General features: G+C 39.4%; 1 protein-coding gene and 1 long non-coding RNA gene across 7 annotated transcripts in view; one reads left to right on the top strand and one right to left on the bottom strand.

Moving 5' to 3' along the window:
- Window positions 1-22,408, top strand: part of RNF38 (ring finger protein 38) — a 104,349-nt gene that overhangs the window by 43,534 nt on the left and 38,407 nt on the right. For 4 of the 6 annotated variants that reach the window (XM_039567111.1, XM_039567110.1, XM_039567112.1 and 1 more), the window contains one exon: window positions 12,898-12,968. In XM_039567111.1, coding sequence (XP_039423045.1) covers window positions 12,898-12,968 — 71 coding nt within the window. Of the gene's footprint in view, window positions 1-12,897; window positions 12,969-18,366; window positions 18,428-18,484; window positions 18,566-22,408 lie in introns of those variants that run through there. The other 2 variants (XM_039567114.1, XM_039567113.1) reach the window with 2 other exon arrangements.
- LOC109144657 lies at window positions 9,854-18,197 on the bottom strand. The gene is made up of 2 exons (XR_002045537.1): window positions 17,697-18,197; window positions 9,854-10,936 (listed from the first exon to the last, which is right to left on the bottom strand). It is a non-coding gene; the product is annotated as an uncharacterized LOC109144657 (long non-coding RNA).

A 22,408-nucleotide genomic window follows, 5' to 3' on the forward strand; every position in this document is an offset into this window, starting at 1 on the left:
TTGGAATAGAAATGCTCTCTGGAGAACTACTCAGTACTCTTATCTTTTAAAATACTGACAAGTTGAATGTACAGTCCAAAAAATGGGGCTGTATGGCTGTTTGAGTCTCAGCAGACTTCCAGATGGAAGAATCTTTCTGTATGTGTATTCTGTATGCTGTGAAGTAATGAGAAACTGTCATTATGCTGCATATTTTACAGAACCAAAGGGAGCTAAACTTCACCCTTGGTATTACCTATCCCATTAGTTTTGATGTTGGTAGTGTTAGGCCATTTGATTCCAAATTTTTAACATAGACATATGGGTGCAATCCAGCTAGTGTTGCTTAAATAGATACTTGACAGAAGGGTAAATTACCTTTCTGATGGATATTACCTGCAGTGATTTCAGAACAGGATGTTAGAGCTAATTTTGTTAATGTGCTCTTTAAAAAAAAATTTCTTTTTTGTTGAGAACCTTAGATGAGTTTTGGAAAATGTAAGGATTATTAGAAGGGAAAAACTAAATGAAGTTTAAATTTGTTATGAAAAGTAGAGGACTGAGAATAGTTGGACAAATTCATGGGGGATGGATCCATCACTCTTCACTTGTCAACACCATCCACATACAACCTGAAGATCCAGGGTCCCACAGCTATTGTTTGTTGTAGCAGATAGGCTGTGCCAAAAGAAGGAGAAATGCAGTGCTATCTTCTGTGCTCACTCCAGGCTGAATTGCTATTGACCAGTACTGCAACAAGATTATCTATGTGTTCTGAAGTATCAAAGCTTCCAGAGTTCCTTTATTAGAGTTATTAATGTCTAACAAAGGTAAAATAAATGTAAACACTTTCTCCTGTTTACAAACTTAACTCATTCCATGGCTGACGGGTTTCTAATCTGGGTGTTGGATATGTATCAGAAGAGTGCTTCTGTTAACCTTTAATGATCTTGCTAAGACTTGGTAGCCTGTGGAATATGGATAGACCAATTTCTGTTTTTAAAAGGGAAAAGACAACAGTGTGCAAAAATGATGACTGACACAACCGTACTGAAAAGTTGCCCTATTTGCAATACTCAATAGGGCAGTGTGGGTGTTCTCCCACTGAAAAAGAAGCATATTTAACCCTGGAAGGTTTTCACCTCTATCGTAGGGCATGTGGTTGTTTTCAGAAGAGTTTTTCTGTCTGTTGTTGTTGCTGGAGAAACTAAGGGATTTTTCCTGTGTTAAATTTGGGAAGACTTTAGAAGATCTATTCTGCAATCTCCAGGGTCCAGGACAGAGAGAAATGCATTTTGAGTCAGAAAGTTAACTGTATCCTGGAAGTGATTTTGGCCCTCTCCTCTGCTCTTATGAGACCCCAGTGGGAGTACTGCGCCCAGGTCTGGGGACCTCAGTACACAGAAGGCATGGACCTGCTGAAACGCATCCAGAGGAGGGCCACAAAAATGGTCAGAGGGCTGAAGCACCCCCCCTTTGAGGAGAGGCTGAGAGTTGGGGCTGTTCAGTCTGGAGAAGAGGAGCCTCTGGAAAGACCTTATTGTGACCTTTCAAAAGGAGATTTAAAAGACGGACAGAGACTTACTGTCAAAGCTTGTAGTGACAGGACAGGCAGCAAAGGTTTTAAATTAAAAAAAATTTCTAGTTACCTAATACGCTGTTCAGATTTGAAACTTGGCAGAGGCTTGGTCTCTTGTGCCAGGCTTCTGATTTACCCTCCTTATGGATATCCTTTTAAATTAAAGAACCTTTAAAACTCAAAATCATCAGGAAAGAAACCAGATTTCTGAAATGCTGGAAACTGAAAGCAACAAACCTGATGCTTTCTGCGTACCTGATTGCTGGCTGAATTACTTGTAGTTTTAACTGAGTTATGCCTGTAATAACTGTCTCTCATATTTGTACCAGATCTAAAACTGGGGACTTTATGTAACAGTTGATATCCTTCATCAGGATAGTGTAGAAGAAAAAGGTTTTGAAAATTGGACAAGAGCAAGTGACAGGGACTGGGAGCTGTGGAGATGCCTAGGCATCTTAGGAAAGGAATACCAAGATCGGACAAAGTATGCGGTAGTACATCTTGATTTTAAAAGCCAGAGTACAAAAAAAGGAGTTGTAAAGAATTCTCCATGAGAGAATCAGCACAGAATTGTTATTCTGTAAAGCTTAACGTAATTTACTTACTGAATGTTACTCCAAAAACTTGGAACCTGCTTTTTCAGAGAAACATTCAGCTGTGTAGATGCCAAATTTTCTTCTTATTTTCTCAGAAGCTTTGTCTTCTTGATGATAATGATACTGGCTGCTTGTGATGAACCAAGTTGAGGTTCCTTGGAATGTTTCTCTCTTTGTGAAAGCCTTGTCAGTTTGAGACAGGATATATCCAGAAAGGGAGGAAAACTCTGATATTGTGGAATTGAAATCTCTGTTAACTTTTACTACAAGCAGCATTGGGTTAAAAGAGTTGTTCTGTCAATCTTTTGCTCTTTTCCTCCAAAGTAACTTCCGTGTTACCATCATAGCTTGGCTTGTTCAGGGGACAGAAATATTGCTAAACATTTTCTATGATTGTTTTGAGAAGTTGGTGTGGTGTGTCTGGCTGCTGATGGCCTTAAGCTCTGTACATATGAGAAAAAGACATAAAATTGATTGTTAACATGGTTTTCTTTGAAACAAGACTGGGACAAGTGCCTACTAATTGGAACAAAACCAAAAAAGACAGGAAGAGAGAATGTTATTTCATGGCCTGTCAAATATAAATTAACTTTTTCATTTTGTTGGGGCAAGTCACTCCTTATGGATTATTAATGTAGGTTGCAGTTGTAAGCACTTAATCGGCCACACGTAGGTGAGGGATGTGGAGAATTCATACACAGTAATAGAGCACTACCTAACTCCCACTTCTCTGGTTTCTCTCTTAGACCAGTTTTGATTGTGTTTGGGTTTTTGCATTTTACCAAATAAGTTGTTTTTAGAGAGAGCTTGGGCTCTCGTTTCAAACAACTTCCTAGAGATCGCTTGATCATGCACCTTTAACCATGTTTTCAGAATTGATTCTGTTTCAAACAGATATTTGCAAGGTCAGTTCCTAAGTAGGAAATACCTCTTTATTACCCTTTGCTTTATGGTTAGATTGAATATGCAGTGAAAATAAAAGACAAAAGAATAAATAATTGAGGTGCATTTAAAACTTTGTTTCCAGGATTTCACTGACATTGGACTGGATTGCTCTTTCCTGTCTGTGTCAAAGACTACAAGAATTGGGACCAGTTTTACCATTGAAGCATTCTCTTCTCCAGGCTAGGCTGGATGGGAGCTTTAAGGCTTTAATTAGAAGAATCCAATCAAAACCAAAAACCCTAACCAAAAAAATACCCCAGCCTTTGTGCAAATTAATGTTACATTTGATGAGTGATACCAAAAAGAAACAGGCAGGGGACAACAAGCTAAGGTCTAGAGTTAAAGTTGTGTTTCTATGCCTGTTTGGGGTTTTTTTGTGGTAATGATGGTTGGTTTATGTTGGTAACAATAAATGTAAGCCATGAGAAGCCCTTTATTCATTGCAGACAGAAAGCTTGTATAAGCAGTCTGATGTTTTTGAGACTAAATGAGATTCTCAAGAGAAGATTAATTTGAAGAAAATCAGTTTGATAATCTAGTTACAAATAGAGAAGAACAAACGGCTTGAAATTTCAGGTAGCTTTTGAAAAATAACTTACATTCAGGAGGCTCAGAAATTCAAGACAACTGAATCTTCAAAACCAGTAATTCAAATTCCTATAAAGATGGAAACAGTGTAGAGGATATCTGTGTGATCTTATCTGCTCATACCAGGCTTTTAATGTAGTTGTGCTTGGTATTTGCATCTCTTGCTTCAGCTCCCACACAGTGGTTGATGAAAACTGAATTCCAGGACAAGATTAAAAGATTTTATCTTTTTAAAATGCTTTGTGGCTTGCCAGTTTTATTCTTTGTTCTAGGATTGATTTACTTTCAGCAAAAGTCAGCCTTGAGTTATTGAAATACCTGTTTTCTCTCCTTTTCTAGCAGTTGCATATGCTTTATAGTAACTGTGTTTGGATGCCTTTTGGGCTTATGGTACTGCTGTTAGCCTCCTCTTGAAAGATGATAAGAACAGGCAAAAAGTTTCCTTCTTTCTAAGTAGATACTGAACTTCCTGGATAAGAGGCTCCTTATGAAAAGGCACTGTTATATTTTGGCCCTTGGGTAGTATTTTCTCTGGTGAGCTTTACCTCACTCTTCGTCTGTATAAATGAATGTTACTATGTTCTCTCTGGAATGGCATTAAATGTGCATATGAAGGTTGCGAGCATCCTTCACTAGGCTACACTTGCACAGAAGCAATCCTGATGAAACAACCTTCAGGGAACAGCAAGGAAACTGTGACTAACTACTAAGCACTACCACAGGGACCAGACACCACAAACTGGAGATGCTGTTCAGAGTTTCTTAGCAATAGTGTCCTTCTCTTGCAGAATTTTAATGCAGAAAGGGAGTCTCCTTTTAGCTTGTTAATAAACTATGAATTATTTTTGTTACATATCAGAGATAACTCCAGTGTAGGAGCTGTGAATCTTACTGTACACAGGGGAGGATAGAATGGAAAATAAAACATTACTTGTCTTTAATCTCTGTGTTTTAAAGCATGAAGCTTTGTGTCTCAAGTATTCTTTGTTAGGTGGGTCTTGTAAGAGTCCTGTAGTACAGCAGTTAAGAGGAAGTATGTTTTTGTGCTTTAGCTGCAGAGGTCATATGTTTCAAGATGCAATTTAAGTTTATGTTAATTCTTCAGAAAATCACCTCAGGATTATTTGGTTATGAGAGAAGATCTAAAGAGAATGACTGCTTAGAGGGGAAGGAGCTGGTGATTGTGTCATTCACCCGACTGCCACTTCCATGGGAGTAATCTCTTCTAAACCTGTACATCTTGTCTGCAGCAGCATGGAAATTATTTGCAGAGTGTACAGGTAGATCACCCCTTAAGAAACAGGAACGTGTTGTGGGAATGTCAGTTTTTGGAAAATTGTTTCCTCACACAAAGGTTGGCTTATATATTAGGTGTTATTTCTGTCTGTCCTTAGAGCAGTTGAGATGATTGAGATTAATGTATCTATAATCAATAATCCCACAGGCACTTTTGGCTTTCTTTTGGACATACCCTTTTTAAAAGGGTAAAAGGAAGGGCCTTGGGAATTACTGACCAGTCAGCCTCACCTCTGTGCCCAGCAAGATCATGGAACAGATCCTACTGGTAGCTATTTCAAATCATAAGGAAGCCATGGAGATGCCTAGAGAGAGCCAGCAGCACTTTGCCAAGGGCAAATTGTGCCTGACTAATCTCACAGCCTTCTGTGTTGGAGTGACTGCATCAGTGGACAAGGGAAGAGCTACAGATACCTCCCTAGACTTCTGTAAAGCCTTTAACATGGTCCCGCACAGCATTCTTGTTGCTGAATTGAATAGAGAAGGATCTGATGAATGTACTGTTTGATGGATAAGACATTGGCTGGCTGGCCATGTCCAAAGAGTTCAGCATCCATGTGAAAACTAGTAACAGCTGGTGTCTCTTAGGGATCTCTACTGGGACAAATACATTTTGATACCTTAATCAATGGCATAAAAGAATTGAGCAGAACCTCAGCAAGTTTGTGGATGACACCATGCTGAGTGGTGCAGTTGATAGGCTTGATGAAGGGGTTGCCATCCATCACTAGATGGCATTGAGCGGACCCACATGAACCTCATGGCTTTTACAGGGCAAGGTCCTGCCCCCTGGCACAGTGCAATTCCCCATTTCCATAGAGACTGGTGGATGAATTGACTGAATGCAGTCCTGTGAAGAAAGATTTTGGGTGTACTTGTGGATGAACATTCACATGAGCCAGCAGTGTGTATTTACAGCTCACGACCATGTCCTCAGCTTTCTAAAGAGAAGCATGGCCAGCAGGTCGAGAGAGGTGATTCTGCTCCTTCTACTGCACTCAACTGTTGAGACCCCCATCTACAGTACTGCATCCAGCTCTGGGGTCTTTGTGGTTTTAGGGTAGATTTAGGAATATAAGGAAGAAAGTTTTAACAATGAGGTTGGAGAAACACTGGATCTGGTTGCCCTCATGTGGATATTGTGGAGAAGTTGTAGAAGTTCCATCACAGAAAGTATTAAAGGTGAGATTGAACAGTGTTTTGCACAACCTGATCTAATGATAGGTAGACTAGATGGTATTTAAAGGTTCCTTAAAATCCAAGTGGTTCTATGATTCTCTGAAATTAGGTTGTACCCTATTGAATGAGCAGTGAATTTTCCCAGAGGACTTGAACAGTCATCTGATGCGGGTTTTTTGGTTGCAAAGTTCTTCAATGATCTCCTGGTCCTGATTTATTGTCAATTTTCCATGTTTGACACTTGCATGAGACAGCCAGAAACAGTGTGATTTTTATGAACTCAGTTCATCAGAAATAGGAGGATATAAAGGTAACAGAGTGGGAATGGTCTAAATAGCTTATATGATACAAATAGTGTTTTTACCTTACTTGTTTAGGTAGTTCATTTTCTCCGATTGTGACTTACTACTAGGAACCAGACTTAACACCCTGCTAACATTTTGTTGATGCTTGGCTGTGTAGTCTCTTCAGTCACAGTTCACATCTTGACATTTTGAGTGTTAAGAGCACCAGTAAAATACTGGTACTGTGTTTATGGGTGTAGTAGTATTTCTGCATTAAGCTGATTTCCTGAAGGTTTATTCATGCTGTAAATATGTTCACTGGATAATTTCTTGCTGAACAGCTCCTTGAATAAACAGGAAAAACTGATCCCCAGAGCAAAGCAAATAGCTGTCAATAAGCCTACGGAAAACATTCCTTCCTTTTGTATGTGCACTGTAAAGATATGAAAACACAAATTTTAGAATACTTCATGGTTATTGAGTCTTTGGTTATTCAGTGATGCCGCATTGTTAGTTGAGGAAAAAATCTTCCAATGTTGTACTTGATACATGACTTGAGCTGCGAAACTGTAGGGTATGTGGGGAATCATGTTGCTGATGAGTTGAATCCTTCAGACACTTTATAGTGCGGAAGTGACTCACGTTTTTTAGCAGGTATGTGCTTAGCTTAAAAATATGCAAGTCTTTTCAGAATTTGGACCTTGCAAGGTGAACTTAGGTGGCTGCCAAAGCAGTGGCCTCTTTCCTTGTCCCAGACTGCTGTGGAGGGGATGAAACCGTATGGTTGACTCTGTGGGTTACCAGTCCATCTGAAGTGTAGTTGTTCTCATTCATCACTAAAAAACATGTAGCTGCTAATGTTAGTGCAGAAAGCAGAAGGCAACAGCTAGGCCACGGTACTTTGTCGTATGAGGTGAGGGGGCCATTATTATAAGCTTGTTTGCAAGCACAGTGTTAAAATATTTGACAATATGTTCCCATCTCCATTAGGTAGGTTTACTGGCTATCTCTTATGTGACAGTCTGGACATATAGCAATGTTAGGGTCTGGGGTCTTCTTGCTCTGCATTGATTAATTGTTTCTTACCAAGTGGCTGCCATGTGGTCATCTTCACACCATCTTAGGCTGGTTTTGGTGGGAATTTCTGTTGGTTTTATAGTCCCTGTTGAAATATGGTTCTTACAGTTCATAAACCACAATCTATGGGCTGTCTACTCTAGCTATTTATTTTAAAGTAATATTTAAGTTGCTAGGTTTGTCTGTCCTATTATTGATGTTCAGATTGTTAGCTCCAGGTTTCACAATAATACCCCTTTGACTTACACAGCATAGCCTTATAGTTCAGGTAAAGTTCAGCTTGCATCCTAACAATTCAAGTTACTGTTGTCTACCTTCAAATAATATAAACTTTTCAACACAAAGGTAAAGAGCTTATAGGTGGGGTTATATTCAGATGGCTGCTGTGAAGGCCATTTTGTGAACAGTTCCTGGAGTAAGCTGTCCAGTTTGTACCTGTAAATTTAAATAAGATGTTCCTTGAAGCAGAAGTATGTAGTCTTGTAGAGACACAGCAGAAACCTCGGGTAATAAGATCTTTATTCAGTACTGATTTATAGATGAGCTCTGTTTATGAAACTGAGGCCTGCCTCATATTTGGGCTTTTTGCTATATTAAAGTAAGTGTGTCTGTTCCTTTTTTAAGCTCTGGTATTGTTAAAATATGTCAGACTTCAAGGTTTTAAAATACAAAGTCTTCCTTTTGGGTTCCTCTCCTTTTCTCCTAAAATGTCTTGAGAGGTGTCATTCAGTCAGAAGTTTGACTGGAAGATACAGTTAGCTTATATGAACATAACATAAGCCCAGATTTCATTTTGAACTCTCAGTTGTTTCATTTTTATCCCATTTCTTGCAGGTTAGTAAGCACGCTGTGTGCTTCTCTGATAGCTGCAGAAAAAGGAAAAGCTGAGGGAGCTTTCCTTGCAGCGTGTACCATGCTTCCTGATGCTTACTGTATATAAGTTCTCACTGGGTATGTGGAATTGTGGACAGCATTCCTTGGCTGAGCATTGCGGTGGGGAAAAGGGGCTGGCAGGTTTACCAGTCAGGCTGACTGGGTGTGGAAGGGAACACCAGAACTCAGAAAACACCAGCAAACCTATGCTGTTTGCAGTTTGACAAGAGCTAGGATTTCTTGACAAGTAGGGGAAGCAGGAGGAAAAGGAGGTGAGAAGTTCAGGAGGCATTTTACCTTTTTTTTCTTCTCTAGTGACTTTAGGCTGCTTCCTGGCTAGAATGTGTTCCAGAGTTTTATCTCAGCATCTTAGATAGGTGTACTCCATTTAAGCTCAGGAATTGCTTAAAATTATCAATGGAGTGCCCCATACCATGCAACTGAAAAATACTGGCTCTTCCTAGTGTGTAATACATTCTTCCAAAAAACCTAAGTTAAAGTGGATGCAAATCTATAGGAAACCAGTGGAATTTCAATTTGTTGGAGTTCATAAAAAAAGGAGTGGAAGAAAGAAGAATGGCAATCCTGGCATACATTGTATGCAGCTAGCATACAATGTAACATGTTTCTTCTTTGTGGTCAGATTTGCAAACACGGGGAAAAAAGTTAAAAAGCATTATAATGTAGTCAATTTGCAGCCTTGCTCTTACTTGACCAGCCTGAGTAGCTGTATCTTTTGTTGAGCTCACCTCTAACTTTCTGTTGTAACAGCAAAGTATTCTGTTTACCCATTAAGTAACTTCTTCATTGCAGTTTGAAAGGCTCTTGAATTAGAAGGGGCATCTAAAAATCTAAATAATGTGTTGCAGGTAGAGGGACATTGTTGACTAGCACATGATAATAATCTGCAGTTGTGGTTTGCATTGTTTTGTTGGAACTTGAGGCTCCTAGATCACAGATAATTTAACCTCCCTTCCTTGTATATTTTCAAGTAGACTAGCCATCCATGGCTGTATCTCACCGGAGTATATATATATACACTCCGTTCAACTCACAGGTTTTTTAAAGGGAGCAGTTAATTAAGAGTCTAAACTTGATCCAATTCAGACTTTGTTTCCGTGCATTTCCTACTTTGCAAACTCTAGTCTGCAAATCAAACACTTAGCCCAGAACTTACCTGATTCATGCAAGTTAGTAAAACTCAACAGCTTCACTCTAGATAAAGTAGGTTTAATAGTACAGGTGTCATGCACAAATGATTTCCTAATGAGACTGGTGCTGGAGAGGGCAGTCAGTGAATATATTAATCAGTATCATTCATTTAAGCAATGAGATATTTCCATTAGCTCTGAAATTACTGAATTAAAAGGTTTGAATTCACACCTCTTTCCCTTGGACTAGCATTGTGTGTGTTTGGATGGTTTAAATTGGCAAGCATGAAACAGGCCATTCAAACATGATACTGATTCTCTTTTTATTACAATGCACAAGTTAGACAGAACCCATGAAATAAGACTCTTTTTGCTCTTCAGTTTTAATGTGTGGGTTTAGAAGAAAAACAATCCCTTTCCTGTGGTAGCTGGGGAGCGCAGAACTCCTTGTTTCTTGCCTGTTCCAAAAGAACTGATGTTTCTCCTGGAGTGCAACTTGTAATACTAAGCTGGGTATCTCACTTTATTTGAAGAAGGGTGTGCAAAAGCATATAACTGTGATATATATGTATATATATATATATATATATATACACACACACATATATATATATAGTGCATCAATTGAAGGGCATTGCTCTCTACCCTGACTGATACCGCTAATGGTGAAGGGATGTCTTATCTGATGTTTCATGGATGCCTGTTGTCTGTTGGTGGTGTCTCAGCGTAAATTGAGGCTACTGTTTTGTCACCTAGGTATTAGCAGCTGTGAGTCTGAGAAAACAACTGTTATAAGTGCCCTGTTAGTTGCACAGCATGGAGATTGTTTTGGATTGTGGGAGACAATGGAGATCGTTTTGGATTGTGGGAGAGAGGATGGGATGTTGCTTGAGAAAATGATGGGCATTAGACCTCATAGTTGCATCTCCTGAACACAGTAGCAAGGAAGTGTGTTTGGAAGGTGCTGTGGGCAGTGGCCCTCATGCCACATTCTGTCCTTTACGTAGGAGTCTTTATGGCATTTTCTCCACTCTCAGTCAGCTTCGCAGAGATAATTCTTCAGTCAGAATTAAAAAGTTGATTGTAGTAGCCCTAGGATCTGCTAGCCCTGGAGTGCAATTAGTCTTGAGTTGGTCTGAAATGCCCTGTAAATTTGGGGATATGAAGGTAGTTTAACTGAGTTGGTACCTACTCCCTGCAGTTAGTGCAATGCAAATTGGCTTTTGTTCCTTTCTGTTCCTTTCTGTCCTCTGGCATCTTTAACGGTTAAACAACAATTGAAAAGTCTTTGACGAAGACTAGATAGCTGCTGAGGTCATCTTTTGAGATTCTGACTCTGATCTTCCTTGCAGGTGGGTGAAAGGTGATTAATCTGTCAGAAAGAAAATGCTGTAAAAACACAATAACTCAGTTACTAAAAACTGCTTTTATATTTTATGTGTATATATATAAAAAATATTTTAAAGATCAGGAAAGTCCTACAGGATTTCCTGACTATGTAACTCAACATTATAGTTTGCATTGTTGTGAAGTAGAGCCTTTAGCTGGTAGTCCTCTGTGTCCGTGTCTTCAGATCTGTTACTTCTGGTGGCCCCATTCAAGGGACTGCATTATCAGTGCTGTCTTTGAAGTAAATCCTTTTCCAAAGGCAGCTTTTGGTGAGGCTGTTGGTGAGGTCAGCCAGCTCACTGGTGCAAAACAGCCAGGATGTCAGTAAAGCCTTCACTTCTCGCAGTTAGGGATTGTGTCTTATATCTTGCTATTTTACTGTAGGGTATTAGGTGACTGAAAATGAAACAAATATGTCATAAAGGCCATGAATGATCCTGTTAAGGGAAAAAAAAAGAATTGAAAGGACGACATTGCCATATTCTCTGCTAACTGCATTTGGTTGTCTGTGCAACAGTTGAGTATGACTGAAACATGAAGATAAAACCCAAGCTAGATTTTTTTTCCTGGTAATGTGGATATTGTTAGAATTGAAGCTATGGCATCATGAAAAGTGATGAGCTGCCCAGGTGTCTTTTGTTGCATTTACTAACTGGAAGCCTTGGTATTGGAGCTGTGTTGCTACTGCTGGTATCGGTTGTTATAGTTAGAAAAAAGTCAGCTTATCATTGTGACTGTGTATGTGATCACTGTTACTGAAAAGCCTATCTGTAAAGCATATAATGTAGCCTGTAATGCAAGGTCCACATTTATGAGTTTTAATTTGTTCGGGAATACGTCTTAGGTGATGTTAGGGTTAGAGGTATGCTCTGCACCACCTCTGGAAATTCCTTTCATCATCCAGATGCCTGAAACAAGTTTATATGTATTAGTTATAATTTAGCAGAACTTAACTATTTTCATTTGTTACCTATTTTCTTATCTTAGACTAATTCAAGAGGTTGTATTTTACTTCAATTCTGCCTCTGGTTAATGGGCAGAAAGATATCAAGCCTTTTCTTTAGCACTGTGTTCTCCTGGGTCTTATAGCTTGCTTTTGAGCTTGAATTGATTCCAATTTCAAGAAAACCTGTGGAGTGTTTGTAGTGAAACACTTGTGGCTTGTGTAAGTCTAAATCAAGTGGGAAGGGGGCACTGCATATTTTGAACAGTGTAAAACTGGTTCTCTTTTTCCTTTTTCACCTTGAAACTTCAACTGTATAGTGATTTCTTCTTTGCCTTCCCTTCCTACAAAAAATACATAGTATGATCATGCTCTACTGTGTTCAAGCCAGTACAATGACTCCTATGGCAAAATAGTATTTTTTCTGAAGTGATAAGACAGAAAGAAGATTTGTAAACTATTTTCATATATTCCTTGGACAGAAGTCTCAGGACTGGGGTAAGCCTTTGTAGGGGCGTACTGTTCCTTTTATTCCTAGGCATAAAGTAACTTGCATAGAGACATGAAGCAGGCAGAAATTTCATCACAAGAAAACTGGACATAATTAAAACTTTGACCTTGAAATGTTCCTCTTTTATTCTTAATGTATTGCTGCAATGAGACTGCTGGTTAGTAGTTACCCAGGGTGCGGAAAATGTTCTGTAGTACAATAATACATTTGAATTGTGTAACTTCTCCTTATTTGTATATGTGCATATGTACTTCACTGCATTTGTTTATTTTGGATTGATGAACAAGCTGTAATTTTATTCTGCTTAAATGTCTTTAAAAAATACATGTGAAGACATTGGCACACTTGTAAAATGTCTCTGATGCTTATTCTGTTATCAGTCGTAGTTGTTTGGCAACTAAATCTTGGAGAAAAGAAAGTTTGCTAAATTTATCTTTATTTTTAGTGTTCACAGAAATTGGGTTATCATTTTAATTTTTTTTTCTGCCTTTCCCCCTTCTTTTCCAGGTAGTATTGGTACATCGTTTCAATGCCACTCAATCCATCAAGATCACATTTGTACTGATGACAGTGACAAGGTGAGATTTACATGAATGCTTCATTCACAAGGTGCATATGCATTGCTGGGTTTTTATATATTGCTTTTACTACACAAAGATGTATTGTTTTGTAGATATAGCAGTCAGTTTTTAGTTACTTTTTGAACTGTCTCTTGCTTAATAAGATACATATTATTCTCCAGACAATCTTTTAGACAGTTAATGAGAAATTTTCCTTTAGTATTGTATTTTTATTTTTTCTTGTATTCCTTTGCTGTTTTAAACATTTGTGATTTGCCATATTGACACCTTCAGTTAATAAACAACAGCAATGGTTTTTCCAATTTCTAGATAAGGTAGTATGTCTTGTTTCTCCTGACTTCAGAGATTAGAGCCTAACTAAGTGTTCAAAGCCTCTTTTTTTTTTTCCACAGTAGCTGTATTTTCCTGGTTTGGAATTGGGAATTGAAGCTTTTACAGATTGGAACTTTCTGTGTGGTGCAACCTTAAAATAGCAACCTGTCTAGTCGTGTGCATGAGTTTTCCTAACTTTTTTTGCACATTTGCAGATTAGCTTGCTTGGGGTCAGTAGAATACTGGATATTAAATGTTCAATGATACTTGGATCACTACTGTAATTGTGGCACACAGACGGGAATAGTTTTGACATTGAACTGTTTGTGAGACTGACTGGCTGTTGATGGTTTTACCTTAAGCTTTATTGTCCATAAATAATGCAAATTGATTAACTTTTGTTCAACATGTAATGTGTCTTACATTGTATTCAAGTATGACACTTCATAGTAAACTAACTTTTTGGCCTGACATGCCTGGAAAGGGGCATGTATTGGTCAAATTCTATAAAATTTTTCTTGGGAAGTGAAATGCAACCTGCATGGCACTGCCTTAATAAGTGCACTAATCGTTCTGTTTTGAAATTCTGGAGTAAGTTAATTTTATAGTTGTTTCACCTTATCCTAGAGCTAGACTTGTTTTCAGAAAAACTTTCTTTTACTGATCTACTGCCTTATTATCTTTTTTTCCTCTCTCACTCTCTTTCATCCAGTTTTGTGGGGATTTTTTGTTCGTTTGTTTGTGTTTTTTGGTTGTTGTTGGGTTTCTTTGTTGTTGTTTTGGGGGGTTTTCTTTGTTTGGTTTGGGTTTTTTGTGTGTGTGTGTATTTGTTTTCCTGTTGGGTTTTTTTTTTTTTTTTTGGAGGGGTTGGGTTTTTTTGGTGCGGTTTGTTTTTTTAGTTTAATTTTATTTTAGGTACCACCCTAGATTTGGTTACTGGTTCGACCTACAGATACTGATCAAACATGCTATCCAGAACATGGCCAACATTATTTTAAGCTTCCACTTGATTATTTGGTTGTCTGTATTCAACAGTATTCACTGCTTTGTTTTTTGGGCCTGTACACTTTGCACTGGAGGATTCTTGGGTGAGGAGTGGGTGGGGGAAATTTCATTTCAGAGCCATCCTATTGCACCAACATAACCATTCTTCCTTTTGTGTGCCATTATATGGAAAATCATTTCTTGCGTTACACTGATTGTCTTCCCTTAGTTTTATTTCATATCACGGCAATTAAAACTGGTTTAAATCTTGTTGGAAAATCTCTTTGTTGGGTGCTTCACTGGTTTGGGGGTAGGGGAGTAGCAAGGGGTGTGGCAGGTTACCTGGTATAAATTTCAGAAGAGCAGTTGTTTGGCACACCACTTGCCTCCATATTAGTAGAGGAACTGGGCCAAATGTTGTTTTTTTGCCTATTTAGAGATGGTGGAAGGAAACAATCTTTCTCACTGGGGTTGATTCTGCACCGAGAAAGAGCTTCCAACTGTAAAGTTTAGTGAAGTAGATCTAGTATAAAAAGCAGAAAGAATATGGGTTTGGGTTTATTTAAAAGACATGTTTTTCCCTCAGGGTCAGTTTTATTTGGTAAGGGTTTTGATTTTTCTGTAAGAATACATGAAGCTGTTTGACTTCAATTTTATAACAAAGTCTAGTTGATACCTTGATAAAAATAACCACTCATTTGGAAAAACAATGAACAGTCCCCTTGTCCAGGTCCCTGTGGATGGCATCCTATCCTTCAGGAGTGTCAACCACATCACTCAGCTTGGCGTCATCTGCAGATTTGATGAGGATGCACTCGATCCCTTCACCTGTGTCACTAATGAAGATACTGAGTAACACTGGTCCCAGTACAGACCCCTGTGGCACACCACTTGTCACTGATGTCCATTGGGACTCTTAGCTTTTGGCCACTACCCTCTGGATGCCCACTGACTGGGGTTTTTTTATTTTTTTGTCAAAGGGTTTTTGTATATGGATATACTTTTTTAAAATCATAAGTAATGCTTCCTAAAAGTAGCTTCCTACAATACTAGGGTACAATTGCAATCCCCTATCATTCCTTGCTTGTATTCACATATGCCTACATTCTTGTGTCAGTTTCCGTCACAGTTTCCACTGTGAGTTACTTTGAAAATCAAATTCTGACCTATTCTGCCCTTACTGAGAGATACCACCTGGTGGTTTTTTTGTATGAATTACCATTTAAAGAAAAAATGCAGGATTTAATTGATTTGTCTACGAATTTATTAACTGTTGGGCATTTTTGTATTTATTCTAGAAACTCTATGAAAAGCATGCATTTAAAATAGTTCGACATATCTTTGATTAGTCAATAGGCATACTTCAGCAAAATAATTTACTGCTCTTTGCCTGATCATGTGTAACCAGTTTTTGCACTTTAGAAGAAATGTAGAGGTTAATATTTGACTGGCAATCTGCATATATTTTACAGTAGTTTCTCCACAAGACCAATCGTCATTTTCTGGGCAACGGCATGAGAAAAGTTCTACACCACACATGCTAAAGGAATGTTGCAATCTTAATGAAAACAATTCCCAGGCTTCCACCCCAATTACTTGATTTTGTTGACTTGGCACATGAGAATCTTGAATTCATGTTGAGTGACATCAGCAGGAAACCAAAGTCTTAAGATTTTTCATGTGTGGACTCATTGCATTAAGAGGGACGTATCATTGTTGAGAGCATTACTGGTAGTGCTAAGAACTTGTTTAATTTTATAGCACCAAAAGCAGTCCTTCTTGTCTTACAAAGAAATCTAATATAGCATAGGTATGGAATACATTTCCCATTTTACTTGCTGTAGCAAAGTGATTAGAATTGAGATTTATGTTAAAGTAATCGCTGCTTTGGAAGTGGGAGCTTTTAAACCTCAGTGCATGAGTCAGGGCGCCCTTTTCTCTTGTTTGTAATTGCTTTCATTTTTGTTTAGAAGTATAAATATTAAATAAAATAACTGAATAAATTTCTTTATAGAGCACAGCATTTAGGGAAAGGCACCTGTAAGAAGGAACTGGTATTGCTTGGTATATTACTTTAATGCTCAAGCAGTGGACTCCTATTAGTGTTAGAGATAAATGCAAGTATATCATCCTGCAGAGCCTTTCAATCATACCAAATTTATTTAGATTTAAAAATACTTTTTTGTCCCTTGGGTGGCTGTTTCACCAGTGGTGTGCTTCCATTAAAGAATGCTAATTCATCTTGAAAAGAAAGTCCAAAGATGCAACCCTTAATTACTGTTGTGACATCTCTTTTCAGAGGTCTCATCAAGTTGTCTGTTCTGTGCAGTTAAAAACTAAATTGACCATCCAGTAGTAATGAAAAAAATAAATCACTATGGGGCAATCCAGTGGAATTTTTTTCACTACTACCAAAGGGTTGGTAATTATACTTTGCTTTTCTCCTTTTTAGCTTATTTTAATTTATTTTACTTTCATAGTATGTAAAGGATTTATTTTTGCTTTTTGGTTCTTATGACTGAAATACATAGCTACATAATTTATTTTACTATTTCTAACTTTTAAATTTCCCAGCTATAGTTAGTACATCTTCCACACACGTTTTGTGTCACCTGCCTTAGGTGACCCTGCCTTGACAGGGAGGTTGGATGGGATGATCTCCAGAGGTCCCTTCCAACCTGAACAGTTCCGTGCTTCTGTGAATTAACTCTGATTTGCCTGTTAATGGACATCATCATGGATATCAGGTATTCGGTCTGTAATACAGAGGCCTGTCAACTCATTAAAAAGATATTTTCACAAGAAGGGAAGTATTTGTAAATTCTAATCCTGAAGTAAAAATAATCATCTTTGTGTTCCACTTTGGATGGTGCAGTGTCTGGTAGCATAAGCCTACGAAATTCACACATAGCTGAACAAAAAATGATTCACGAATTCAGACATTTGAAGGACCCGTCACATTTATTTATAAGTGATGTCTAATATAGGACTATATTCACCTCTTGTGGGGAATGTGTGAGGGACAGTACATAGAAAAACAGGAGTATTAGGAAGAATTTCTTTTGCCCCCTCCAATTTCAAAAATAGAAAAAAAATCTTCCTGTCAGTTAGGACAGGTCAGATTCATTCCTCATGGTATGTACTGTTGTCACATCCCCACGCCCTCAGACTCTTAGTCCCAGTTCATTCTGTCTATGTTTACTGAGCAGCTTTATGCCTTTTTCATTTCACCTCTGGCAGCTGTAAGGATGTAATTTACCAATTTTCAACCACTTTCAGACCTACTGAATCATCTTTAGAATATTAATTCTTTATATGTGCAGTAGATGGTTTTTTTTCCTGGATCAGAGTTGGGGGAAACTTTAATTAGGCTGAGGTAGAGAGTGCAGGGAGGTTTGAAAGGTGAAAAATAAGGCGGTAATATCTTACTGAAGGGGATTAGCTCGAGTGCATCAGTTGTATGAGGCTCCATTTGCTCCCTGTGCTGATCACTGCTGCATCTCAGAGCTCGGCCCCCCGTGGCACTGTCAGCAGAAGGCTGATCCTGTTTCTCCAGTGACTCCGAAAGGAGGTTAGAGCCAGGTGTGGTTCGGTCTCCTCAATCGACAGAACAAGAGGACGTGGCCTCAAGCTGCGCCAGCGAAGGTTCGGGTTGGACATCAGGCAGGATTTCTTCAGCGGGTGGTTAGACACTGGAACGGGCTGCCCAGGGACGCGGTGGAGTCGCCGTCGCTCAAGGTGTTTAAGGAAAGACTGAACGTGACACCCGGTGCCACGGTCTGCTTGACGAGGTGGAGACCGGTCCCAGGTTGGCCTCGGTGATCTCGGAGGTGTTTCCCGACGCAGTCAGCTGCGTGATCCTGTGAAACCGAAACTAAACAGAGGCCGACGAGGCCAGGCCGGGCGGGGGCCGCGCCGTCACCGCGCCGCGCAGGCGCGCTGGGGGTTCGGCCGCCGCGGGCGCAGACAAAGGACGCCCCGCGCCGGCCGTGGTGTGACGTCACCGGTCCGCGGGGAGTGACGTCACCGGCCCGCGGGTGGGGGCCGCGCTCCCGGAAGCGCTCGCGGAAGGGTCAGGCCCGGCCCGGGGCGGCCGCGGCGGCCCCGAGGTCGAGGCGGGGCAGCCCCGCGGGAGCCGCGGCGGGGCCGCAGGGCCGCAGGTACCGGCGCGGGGAGCGGCGGCTTGCGCGGGGAGCAGGGCCTCGCCGGCGCCGCCTGGTGCCCGCGGCTCGTCAGCCGGGGAGGGGAAGGGGAGATCTCCCGTCGGGCCCGGCGGCGCCGGGACGCCGTCCGCACAGGTAGTGGGTGGAGGAGGCCCAGTGGCCTGGGCCGACGGCGAGCCCGAGCTTCTTCCACGTGGGGCGGCCCGCGAGGTGCACGAGAGCTAGGGAAGGGGTGTAATTGTCTGATCTTGTTAAAGTTGCTTTATCTGCCTTGACAAAAGGTAGAACTGGAACCTAAAAATTAACAGACTTTCCGGAACTGCAGTGCTGTGTGCTGTCCTCAGACAGGCAGGTTCAATGTGCAAGGCGGTGGCAAGTGTTTCTGAAGCACTGAAGGTCCTACCATCCGTATAGTAAAATGATGTCTCTAGGTATCTCTAATCTTCTTATATTAGTCAAAAGGACAGCTGTTTAAGTAAACACTGATGTTAGCAAGCATACATGTTAGGGCATTCAGTGTTTTTCAGTACACATGAGTTAATTCCTATTCATAAATGACACAAAGGGGATTTCTTTTTTTTATGCTTAAACCGTAAAGTTGCATCTTGTTTCCTTAAGAAGTGTGTTTTTAAACTGACTGTGCATTGAGATGTTAACTGAGGACATCAGTTTCAAGTTGTAACAGTTCAGAGCAAGTAGCTTAGTTATTACTTACACAGAAGTTCATTGAACTTGAAGTCATGACAATGTTTATGAATGTATCGCATTTGCATTTTGAAACAGATTTTTAGAGGTAGTATTAGAAGCAGATGTGTATTTCCTGATAAGTTCTTCACATGTACAGTGGGGCAGCTGGAATGGTAAGATGAACAGGATTATTAGAAGTCTGCGTTATTCAGGTTCTGAATACAATTGCATTACAATTGATTTGGTGTGGCTGATGATACTCTTGTTCTTAAATGTCATTCACTGAAGCAACTGCTTTGGTTGTATTTGCCAAATTTATGATATTTATCCACATCCCGGGGATCTTGCTATCTGCGGACCCAACAGACTCCTTAACTGCTTTGCAGCATCGTATTACATTATCTTTTGTACCTTCAAGGGGGTATTGCAGCTGTGGTAATAGAGACTCACTGTTCTGAGAGTAAAAAACCTGCATTTGGATACTAATGTGTGCAGTAAGAGAAAGGATGGTGCAGTCATTAGAGGATTAAGTACAAGATGGAAGAACAAATAGGTTCTTTATCAGATTGCATTGCTAGTGATAGTTGATAATGTTTTTGATCTTCCTTAATCACCAAATCTCTGGCAAAAAACGAAACCTATGCACACATAGAGTAACATGGGGAGAAAGTTTTCGGGGAACTGTTACTAGAGATACACTTTTGTGAAAAGTGTTAATTGTGAAAAGTGGTATGTAAATAAAAGGGTCTTCTAAAGGTCTCATGAATCTGCTTTGTGAATCGTGCTTCATTATCTCACGGACTTACAGAGCCGGTTAAACTTAATTTGATTCTCATCTGGTTCACTTCGTGGGGTTTTTTAATTAATACAGGTGTAATAAATACTAAATTAAAGGTGCATGTTGAGCAGTCCTTGCTTTGTAGTTGTAGTGGTGTATATAATTGTCTTTTCTTTTTCTGAAATACAAGGATTTGACTCAGAAACTGGTATTACTTGAATCAGTTACTGTTGTGATTTGTCAAGTTTATGTGTCAGCTTGTCTAAATGAATTTTTTGATACAGTTTATTCACTTTATAATAAGAGATAACTTTTATGATTTAAAGTGATGCTGTTGATGAAGTCAAGTTACTTCTTCAACTCTTTGCTAAGAAAGTCTTTAAGATTTGTGGCGGTTTTTAAGCAAAGTCTTACTGAAGTGTAAAAATGGTGTAGTTAGGAAGGGATGTTACTTCTTCAGACCTGCTGTTGAGCTGTAGTCTTGTACTAAGAAGTTGTAGTCTCATTGTAAGTCAAAGCTGTCATACATGTTTGTTTGTAGAAATTCCGTGGGCTGAATTGCTAGGGAATCTAATGAGAATTTGTACAGAGCAAGTCTTTGATTTGCAAAGTTCTCGGTCTTTGTACGTAGCTTTACCATCCCCACCTGCTCTTGCCCCAGAAGGATTTGAAAGGCAGATATAAGGGTAGAGGAAAGATGTGGAACTTCTTTTTTCCTATTTTCAGTCAGAAAGTTGTTTTGACTGTGGAGGATTGATTGTTGAAACTTGTGGAAGATACAGGCTTGACTTAGTCAGTTCATACAGAAATAGAACTTGTGGCTTCTTTCCCTATATAAGAATTTATATCAAGTTAAATAATCTAATACAGAATATTTAAATGCTGCTATGGGCGGAACTTGACTACGTTTATGATTTAACTGGATGGTTTTCATTTTTTTTACTCTTTATCTTCTCCTGGGAGCGGGTAGGTTCCTCTTTTACTACACTCTTTAAAGATAAGGAAACTTGTTCTGCTTTTTGGTGCCCTCTGCTGATGTCTGTTTGTCAGAACATCGAAAACTGGTGCTGTGTTTGGTCTTTACTATCACTAACTGCTAACAATAGCAGCTTTTTAAGAGCAGTGGGAAGCGGAAAGAGGGAAAGGAAGCTCTTTTACACCTTAAGTATTTTGCTGTTTGCCTTCCAACCAGTTTGTCTGGATTGCACTGGAACTATACCTCACCTGGTAGAAGAGGAGGTAAGCAGCGTATATCTGACTTGCCTTCTGTTGGCATTGTAGCAGTAAAAAGACTGATTCCGTAGCTTTTCTCCTCTCAGGAAAATAGTGACATTCTTTCTTTAATGACTACAGTTCCTGGTTTCAGTAAATACATTCCATGTTTGCTGTCTCAGAATTTTTTATCTCCCTGTTTATTTTCAATAACTTTGCTTTTTTTGTATTTCCCACTACTACCTCAGATACTACAAAAATTCCTAGTGCTTCATGTGAGCACCACTATGTATGGTGTGCTTTGCTTACTTTCAGTTTAAGTAGCCCTTTCATACTATCAGTCTTGCAGGTTTGTGCCTGTTGAAAAATCTGTGAACACCTCTATCCTAGAAAAACTCAGAAATTGCATTAAGTCAGCTACATTCTCTCTACAGAACCTTAGAACCTCTTAGCCTTATGGTCTGTCTTCGCCAGCTTTGCTAATTTCTGACAGAGGTGGTCAATTTTTTTTTTTTTTTGTCACACTGCAGTAACAGTAAATTGTGTGAGAAGGGATGAGAACATTCATGGCACAGTTTATGGTGCTGCTGAGCAGATGCTCTGTCTGGCAGTCTTCATGAAGGCTACAGGAGGTGGCATTCTAGACTAAAATTCAGGAGTTTTCTTATTTACGTTATTTCTTTAGATGATCTGTGTTGGGATTGTTCTTTAAAAAAGTTGGTATGTGATGAGTATTTTTGATGAGCTGCATTTTCAAAATCTAATTCTTGGAAAGAGATTTAAAGACTGTTTTATTAGTAAGTACTGAGGGAGGGCATTTTTCATCTGTCTTCTGTGTTTGTGTCTTGGGAAAACATCTGAACTGAATATAAAGCAAGATGGGAAATGAAGAGATGGGAGACATGAAAGACTAGAAAATTCATTTAAAATAGTGTTCTGAAAGGAACTTGAGGAGATGAATAAGTTTCAAGTGGATGAGTATGGCTTTGAGAAAAACATTCAGATGTGGACACAAAGGACCTGGTAATACCAGTATGCATTTGGTCATTTTGTATGTGAAGCTGTACTGAGCATAGGTTAGAGACCATATGTGATGCCTTCTTCCTCTTTATTTAATTTCCTTGCTGTATCAGAGAACAGTCAGAACACTTTTTCTCAAATTGAAATATGGAGACCTCATACAGTGTTTGTATTCTTTGGCTCTGCTTTCTGTATGTGAATGTTTACGGCTACCTGTTGTGTTGTTCAACAGTGGGCAGAGCTTGAGAATGTTTTGAAAAAGGAAACATCTCACCTAATTT

This window comes from Corvus cornix, chromosome Z, assembly GCF_000738735.6.
Source record: "Corvus cornix cornix isolate S_Up_H32 chromosome Z, ASM73873v5, whole genome shotgun sequence".
NCBI lineage: Eukaryota > Metazoa > Chordata > Aves > Passeriformes > Corvidae > Corvus > Corvus cornix.